The following is a 9454-nucleotide window of genomic DNA, read 5'->3' as shown; positions in this document are numbered from 1 at the left end:
AAAACGAATTTATATACAAAGAACGTTTTGTATATGTAAAAATAGTTTTTATAAATACAAAAATAAAAAAATAGTGTTTATAAATCAAAAAAAAAATTTATAAATACAAAATTAGTTTTAATAAATATAAATATTTTTATAAATATGAAATCATCTTTTATAAATCCAAAAATCGAATTTATATACAAAAAACGTTCTGTAAAATCGAATTTATATAAACGTTTTGTAAATACAAAAATAATAAACAATTTATAAAAAAGTTCTAAATCAATTCAACACAACCAAATCACAATTCTAAACCTATTACACAACAAATCACAATCCTACCCAATCACCCTAACAAAAATCTATCAAAAAATTTCTAAAATCATCAAATTTACTTAAAAACCTAACAAATAGGACCTAAGAGAGTGGGATAAGGTCCTTACATGATTTGTAAAGGAATGGAAAGGATTCGCCGGAGAGATCGTCGCGAGAGAAGGTGGAGAACGCCGGAAGGAGAGAGAGATCGCCGGAGAGGAAGAAGAGAGAAATGGGGAAGAAGATGCGGTTCGAGTTTATAAAACCTTGGGTCTGACGGATATTTTCCGTCGGAATTCCCTCAGTATTTTCAATTTCAATTTTCGCGAAATATTTGGCGGCTTGTTTGCCCGGTTAAATGAAAATAGTCCGAGGAAATTCCGACGGCCACTTAAATATCCGTCGGAATTTCCTCGGAATATTTTCATTAATTCGAGGAAAAAGAATATCATGTGCATGTATTTCTATTAATTTATATTGTTCCTCGGAATTTCCTCGGAATATTCCGAGGAAATACCGAGGAACTAGTGTTTGGGGTTTCAAAACATCAATTTTTTTTGCCGTATTTCATTTATTATACAATTGTAATGCATACCATTGAGGATTCTTTGTATAGATGAGCATAAACCATGAAATAACAAATTTCAAAACGAATTGTAAGTATTCCCTTTACCGTTCATTAAAGTGTATAAGTGTTTCTCTTATGTTGTGGGGATTTCCTTCATACAATCGGAAAAGTGTTTATTATAGGGTAATGAACAAATTTTTGACTTCATAATGAACGTAAGACACTTAATAAGGGTTATATAGGTGTTATTCAAACCGCAAAACGTTGTTTTCGGTTTAAAAACCCTATTTCCTCGGAATTTCCTCGGAATATTCCGAGGAAATTCCGAGGAAACCCTTTTCTTCCTCAGAATTCCGACGGAATATTCCGAGGAAATTCTGAGGAACTAGTGTTTGGGGTTTCAAAATCTCGAATGTTTTTTTTATAAACGGATCGATCGATGTATTTATGTCCAAAAACGCATCGATCGATCACTAAGATGGACCAAAGCGTAACAATATGATCGATCGATGAGATTATCCCATCGATCGATCAAGGATATCAAGTGTTCCTCGGAATTTCCTCGGAATATTCCGAGGAAATTCTGAGGAACTAGTGTTTGGGGTTTCAAAATCTCGAATGTTTTTTTATAAACCGATCGATCGATGTATTTATGTCCAAAAACGCATCGATCGATCACTAAGATGGACCAAAGCGTAACAATGTGATCGATCGATGAGATTATCCCATCGATCGATCAAGGATATCAAGTGTTCCTCGGAATTTCCTCGGAATCGGAATTTCCTCGGAATATTCCGAGGAAATTCTGAGGAACTAGTGTTTGGGGTTTCAAAATCTCGAATGTTTTTTTATAAACCGATCGATCGATGTATTTATGTCCAAAAACGCATCGATCGATCACTAAGATGGACCAAAGCGTAACAATGTGATCGATCGATGAGATTATCCCATCGATCGATCAAGGATATCAAGTGTTCCTCGGATTTTCCTCGGAATATTCCGAGGAAATTCTGAGGAACTAGTGTTTGGGGTTTCAAAATCTCGAATGTTTTTTTATAAACGGATCGATCGATGTATTTATGTCCAAAAACGCATCGATCGATCACTAAGATGGACCAAAGCGTAACAATGTGATCGATCGATGGGTATATGTCCAAAAACGCATCGATCGATCACTAGTTCGTCGGAATTTCCTCGGAATATTCCGACGGATTGATGTTTCCTCAGAATTCTGTCGGTATATTCCGAGGAAATTCCGAGGATTTCATTTTCCGTCGGAATGTCCGTCAGAATACCGATGTTTTCTTGTAGTGAAATAAAATAATTAAAATTGGCCAATACTATGTTCTAACTCAGAGACTATAAATCCCTCCATAGATAAAAAGGAATAGAAACAAGTACAGGCTTAATAAATTTATTTGAGCCGAAGAAGAGCAGAGGAGATTAAGAAATCTTACCAACGAGCTATTGGTTTAGTGATAAAAAGTGTTTAATAGATATTTCGCTACTCAGATTTAATTTTCATTAGAAGAAACTATCAATATTGTTTGGATTTCCGAAGAGAGTGAAACCATCTTTTTTAGAAAAAAATCTCTTCTTGATGAAACTAACTTGTAACTATGATTCATTTTGAAATAGGTATTAGTGGCACCTCTTATCTCTCTTTTTTCTTTGCGACGGCGCCTCTCATTGTTCTAATAAGCTTAATGTGGTTAGTCTACCTCTTGTCTTTATTTTTTCTAATGAAGTTAACAATACCTTGGTTGAAGAAATTAATTAAATTGAAACGAAAACTAAGAAAAAAAAACAATTGTGTAAAATAACGAATTTTCAACCAAACGCCTTTTTATCTTGTGGACTGTGGGGCTAAGAGAGAGAGAGAGAGAGGCTCAGGGGACCAGAGGCGGAGACTCGGAGAGCTTTTGGTTAGATGTGACGTCGTCATTGTACGGAACAATAGTCCCTTATTTTTTTGGTTTAGTATTTTATCCCCTTTTCTATTTCGTATTGTTTTTCGAGGATTTATAAGATCATTTCCCAAATGTATTTATATAATATATGATATAACATTTTCCCCGAATATATAATATATTACCAATTGTGATGAAAATTGAAAATGAATGCTTCTTAAGATTTTAGACAATGACGAATGAAGGGAGTGGAGTCACTTTTATAATGTCCAAATCATAATACGAAATTAAAGTCTTAAGAGATATGTTAATATTCAACTTCGAGAAGATGAAAACGTGGGGGAACAAACAAGAATAGACAGAGGGAAGTGATGTGTGTTCCCATGATGAAGGCAATTTCGTGGTACAGTCGTCCTGCTCAAATCTTCAGTCTGCCACTTCCTTCGGATCATTTCCTTGAATCTTAATTACTAAGAGCATAGTTACTGGGGTTTGTTAATGGGTTTCTCTTCTTGTAAGTTCCATAAATTTCCTTAAAATCGGTTACCAAAAACGTGAAAGAAAAACCGTTTACTTTGGGTTCACTACAAGAAAACACACCGAATTCCGACGGAGGTTCCGACGGACACCAAGGTCGTCGGACATTTGTGACGGAATACTAACAACTTTCCGACGAAATCCAAAAAAATTAAGTCGTCGGAATTCCGTCGGCCATTTCCGACGGAATTCCGACGAAATATGGGTCGTCGGAATATTCCGACGACTTTTCGACGACATTCTGATAAAAAATGTAACCGTTGTAGTCGTCGGAAGTTCGTCGGTATATTCCGACGAATTTCCGACGACATTCCGATTAACAGCAAAGACGTCGGAATTCCGTCGGTATTTTCCGACGGAATTCCGACGAACCATGTGACCGTTGCCGACAAATAGATATGACCGTTGTATAGCCGTTTGGGATTGGACAACTCCGACGGAATTCCGACGGACTGCTTTACATCCGTCGGAATTTCGTCGGAAAGTCGTCGGAGGTCCGTAAGCAATTTCCTATAAGTACAACCCCTCCTCATTCAACTCATTCACACTTCATTCTCTCTTCATTCTCTTTAGTCATAACAATTCCGTGAAAATCATGTCTTCAGAAGTTTATTATCGTTCGTGGATGGATAAACCTCATTTGGATCCGAACACCAATTTGCTTACGGAAGAATACGTTCAAGGGATAGGAGAATTCATGAGGCTTGTTCAACAGCAACCGGATGCAAAAAGTGGTATGCTAAGATGTCCCTGCTCTTCTTGCAATAATAATAAGGTTATAAAAGAATTTGATGTTTGGACTCATTTGTATATGAAAGGGTTTTCACGTAATTATAAAGTTTGGTACCTTCATGGGGAAACTGGTTATGAATATGGTAGTACTAGCGAACCTCAGCCTGTTAGTGAACCTCAGCCTGATATTAGGTTAGAAGAATCTAGAACGGATATAGATTATGGTGTAGGTACTGAGCAGATGGTACATGATCATTATAGAGGGGAAGAACCAAACCCCGAGTCTAGGAGATTTTTTGACATGTTGGATGCAGGAAAACAACCTTTGTATCAAAATTGTAGAGATGGTCATTCAGTCTTATCATCTGCAACTAGATTAATGGGTATTAAGACAGACTATAATTTGGCTGAAGAATGTATGGATGCGATTACTGATTTTGTCAAAGGTATTCTACCTGAGGATAACCTTGCACCGAGTTCATACTACGAGGTTCAGAAACTTGTTGCAGGTCTTCAACTACCGTATGAAGTGATAGATGTATGTATTGACAACTGCATGATCTACTGGAGAGCGGATGAGACACGGAATGTATGCAAATTTTGTGGGAAACCTCGTTATCAGGAGACGAGGGGAAGATTTCCGATCCCATTCAAAAGAATGTGGTATTTGCCTTTGACGGAAAGATTGAAGAGGTTGTATCAGTGTGAGCGCACAGCAAAAGCAATGAGATGGCATGCAGAGCATTCCACAAATGGTGAGATTAGACATCCTTCAGATGCAAAGGCTTGGAAACATTTCCAGTCAACATATCCAAAATTTGCGGAAGAGAGAAGAAATGTTTATCTTGGATTATCTACTGATGGTTTCAGCCCATTTGGAAAGCATGGAAGGCAGTATTCTCTATGGCCAGTTATTGTGACACCGTACAACTTACGGCCGAGCTTGTGCATGCGACGAGAGTTTTTGTTTCTCTCAATTCTAGTCCCCGGGCCAGATCATCCTAAAAGATCACTAGATGTGTTTCTTCAACCACTAATATATGAGTTGCAACAACTATGGGCGCATGGTTTTGAGACATACGATGTTTCGCGCAAAGAAAACTTTCAGATGCGGGCAGTACTTATGTGGACAATAAGTGACTTTCCAGCATATGGTATGTTATCTGGATGGACAACACATGGGAAGCTATCATGTCCATATTGTCAAGATGACACAGATGCTTTCCAACTAAAGAACGGAAGGAAAACGTGTTGGTTTGGCAGAAGAACAAGAAGCCACGGTTCATCAACGGGGGGGTGTGGGAGCAGTTGATAGCTCATTGGGAGAGGGAAGACACTGCAGAGACGTCTTCTAGGAACTCCAGGAACCGGAAGAGCGATCGTGGCGGGAAAGGTATGTATGTGCACAACCTCGGCGCTTGCTCCATGTCTACTAAGGAGGATGAACTTGTAAGTTTTTTATTATTATTTATCTTTATATTTTTTAAATAAATATTTTATATATTTTTTGGCTAATAATGGCGGTTTTTTTAGATCGAAGCAAATGACGGTAATCCCGTTGATCGTCTCCAACTCATTAAGGTGGCTCACACTAACAAGACGACGGGTCAAATTCAGGACCCCGTGATCAGAGGTGTAGTTGATTTGGTGGAAGCTGAGATAGTTTCTCAATCTCAGCCTCTCTCTGATGACGGCGACTCCACGGGAGCTTCAACCAACGTGTCTCTATTGCAAATAAATGAGATGGTTGAAAAGGTAATTTTTTTTATTAATATATTTTTTTTATAATGTCGATTACTTACTTGTCCATATTTACTTACTTCAAATATTTTTGTAGGCGGTTCCTAAAAGGAAAGGAGGCCGTTTAGTTGGGTTGGCCCGTCTTGCTTCTTCGTATCCGGCATCTTCTTCGCAAGCTCCGTATGCCGATCCCATGATTCTCGAGGAGCTACATGACAAAGATGAACGGATTGGGGCATTGGAGGAGCAGAACACCACTATCCTTTCGGAGAATGCCACTATCCGTTCGGAGAATGCCACTATCCTTGCTGAGTTGGCATCCCAGAAGAAGTTCAACACCGAGATTATGCAGAAGCTAGATCGTTTGATGTCTTCGAGTTCATCTTAGTTTATTTCGGCTTTATAAAACTTTCGGAATGTTTTTTTTTTCTATTTCGGTTTGTATGAATTTTAAACTTTATGAATGTTTTTTTCCTATTTCGGTTTTTATGAATTTAAATTTTATAATATTATTAGTTTTAAATTTCCAATTTTTTAAATTTATTAATATCAAAAAATATATAAAAATGCAAAATTAATTTGTAAAAAAAAAGGGTATATACCGACGGACAACGGTCGTCGGAATATACCGACGGACATATATCCGTCGGAATTTACCGACAAACTCATTTCCGTCGGAATATACCGACGAACGTGGTTCGTCGGTATATTCCGACGACCGATGTCCGTCGGTAAATTCCGACGCCCAAAGTTCGTCGGAATAAACCGAGGAACTACGTTCGTCGGAATTGTAGTTTTCCGATGAACTCTGGTCTCGTGTAGCCGCATCGTAATATCGTCGGAAGTTCGTCAGAATGACGTTTCTCGGTATTCGTCAGAAAGTCGTCGGAATTTCTGACGAAATTCCGACGAATTTTTTTTTTCCGACGAAACGATACCGACGGACGGGTTCGTCGGAAATCCGTCGGAATAGACCGATTCCGACGAATTTCCGACGATTTCGGCCATCAGAATCCCCCTGTTTTCTTGTAGTGGTTGTATGCACTGTTTATGGGTCTCACAGACACGTGACGACCCACGATTAGTGCATTTTTAAATTTTTTTTTTTTTAGTCCGAAAAAAAAAATTAAAGAAACCCATTGGAGTTTAGAGATAAAAATGCTCTAACCATATTAAGTGACAGTTCACCGCTCTGCAACCAAAGTGCTTCCGCCCCATTTTTTCTACTCTATTTATTTCAAAAATAATATCAATTACAAGTTCTTACACACATTAAAAATTATTTTAAAATTATTTTTCTCGTTGTTCACATATTAAATATTTTCTCTTTATTAATATGTTAAAACTTAATTTTTATTTAAATTCTACATTAAATATATAAAACAATAGTATTATTTGTGAAACAAAAATAAAACCTTAAGAAGATAATATTTCTAAAACAGAGAGAGCATCATTTTTCTTCATCCAAATTCAGGTTCATTTTATGAGATTCACCAAATTAAGTAACTACTATTTGGTTTTCGCTTTCCTTAATCTTTAATGTTTGGGTTTTGTGTAAATCTCTCTAACTTTGTTTTCTGGGTAATCTCATTACCTGATTTTTTTTTTGGTGTATTATTTTCCTTATTTAATATAAGTATCATATAGTAAAAAAACATAACAACTATTATTTGGGTTTTGTTATATCTTTATTACACATGGAATTTACAAGTTAGTTGACAAACCATTTTTTTAATATGAACACCATATATTAACATACTGTAAAACAACCTCAAATAGTTACATATTAAATCAGTAACCAAGGTCGTTGACAAAATAAAATTAACAATCAAGGCCTTCTGTCGGTAAACCAGTATTTAATACCATCTCTAAACATAGAGAGTGATAAAAAAGGTTGTTAATTATACAAAAACAAAAACACAATGCATTAGAAAAAGTTTGTGAAACTGTGATCACAGGGAGTTCAGAAAAATTCTTTAATTAGGAAGTGGCAACACAGAAAGATTCCCAATTTAGAAATCCTTTGTTTTCTAGATCACCTTCATGACACCTATTTGATCTTTGAGTGTTCTTGATAACCTTCACTTCAACTTCTTCTTCTTCCTCGTATTGTGGAATCTCTTCTTCGCTCTCTCTCATTATCTCAACTGTTTCTTCTTCTCCTTCTCTGGTCTCTGTCTCTATATGGCCATTAGAATCAATCAAGATGGCTAGTCGGACGCAGCCATTACTTCGGTCCTGTAAGCATCTATTGCGGGGCAGAGGTTTCATGGCCGTCATTACCAATCTTCCATTCTCACGGTGAGACTTGACTTGAATGCCATTAAGACCTCTCATACTCGTCAAAGGAGGTGGAAGAGAAGCCATCATGTTCCTCTTCCTAGCTTGTCGTGATGTTCTCGTTGTCGTTGTTCTAGTTTCAGTGGTTTGTAACTCGGATGTAACCGAGAACAAATCTTGATCGTTACTGACATCAGAGCCCGTCTCGCTACCGAGGCTTTCAGTGCACAATGCTAAGCTCTCATCACTGAGAGTTCTACGAGAAGATGGAGTATGAACGTAGGGTGGTAATAATGTCTTCTTGTCTTTGTCATCAGAGCTCGAGTTTGAGATGGACTCGAGGAAGCTCCAACTTTCTGTCTTAGAGGTAGCTTTAGTGGTAGAAATATTGTCTTGTGGAGTGATGGATGAGTCTAGGAAATGGGATTTGAGAGGTGTGGATGAGTGAAAATTGTTGGGAGAAGAGAGTCTAAGTCTTAGAGCTCTTGGCTCAAAGTGTTGAGACTCAAAATGAGACTGAAACCCTTGGTATACAACAGTTGCCATGGCTTAAGAGTTTTGTAAGAAGATTTTTGTAAGAGTTTTTGTTGTTATATGAAAACAAGGAAGCAGAGAGAGAGAGAGAGAGAGAGAGAGAGAGAGAGAGAGAGAGAGAGAGAGAGAGAGAGAGAGAGAGAGAGAGAGAGAGAGAGAGAGAGAAGTAGGAGAGGCTTTGGAGATGGATTTGAGGGATAAGGAGAGGGAGATGGTGTTAATTTGTAGTGCCTAAAAGTTACTTTTTACAACAACAAAAAGTAAAGAAAAAATAGAAAGAATTGTTTGGTATGGAGAGAGAGAGGGTGGTGGATAAATAGCTTTTCCACACTACCCACTTGAATAAAAATGAAAAACTATTTATGCCACATTATTTATATGAGAATATCAATACTATAAAAGGTGAAGGAATAAGAATAGGGCCATTGTACAATTCCATATTTGTAATATACACAGGAAATATTTATTCCTGTCTTTTTTTTTGATAATTTAGTAAGGAATGCAATTGTATAAATGAAGGAAGCTCGGTCAATCATAGTTTTATCACTTAAATAGCAAAAACAAAAGATATGATCGAGTCAGGCAGGAAGCATCGATCCTCGTGCATGTGATGTGGCCAGAAAGAGGCCACCCACAAAAACAAAGAAGTGAAAGAGACTTTCCTGATCGACGCCGACTCAGTGGCCCTCTGTCGATCGGATGCAGCGTGGAGCAATGAACACAATACTGCGGGATTGGGGTGGAGCTTCTCGGTTAACCAAAATGAGAGATTCCTTTCTCACAGTGATTTTTTTATCTTTCGTTCGATCACCCCTTGTGGCGGAGGGATTGGCAGTACGAATGGCGATGGAAC

The 9454-nt window shown here is 37.5% G+C and overlaps 1 protein-coding gene across 1 annotated transcript; it reads right to left on the bottom strand.

Annotated features, from left to right (window-relative positions):
• Positions 1–7498: 7498 nt before the first annotated feature.
• On the bottom strand, positions 7499–8946 carry LOC106385640 (protein FANTASTIC FOUR 4-like). Its single transcript, XM_013825546.3, has one exon. The coding sequence runs from the start codon at positions 8611–8613 to the stop codon at positions 7768–7770; it is 846 nt and encodes a 281-aa protein (XP_013681000.1). The 5' UTR covers positions 8614–8946; the 3' UTR covers positions 7499–7767.
• Between the last annotated feature and the right edge of the window lie 508 nt (positions 8947–9454).

This window comes from Brassica napus, chromosome C3, assembly GCF_020379485.1.
Source record: "Brassica napus cultivar Da-Ae chromosome C3, Da-Ae, whole genome shotgun sequence".
Classification (NCBI taxonomy): domain Eukaryota; kingdom Viridiplantae; phylum Streptophyta; class Magnoliopsida; order Brassicales; family Brassicaceae; genus Brassica; species Brassica napus.
This window is presented reverse-complemented; position numbering and strand designations above follow the sequence as displayed.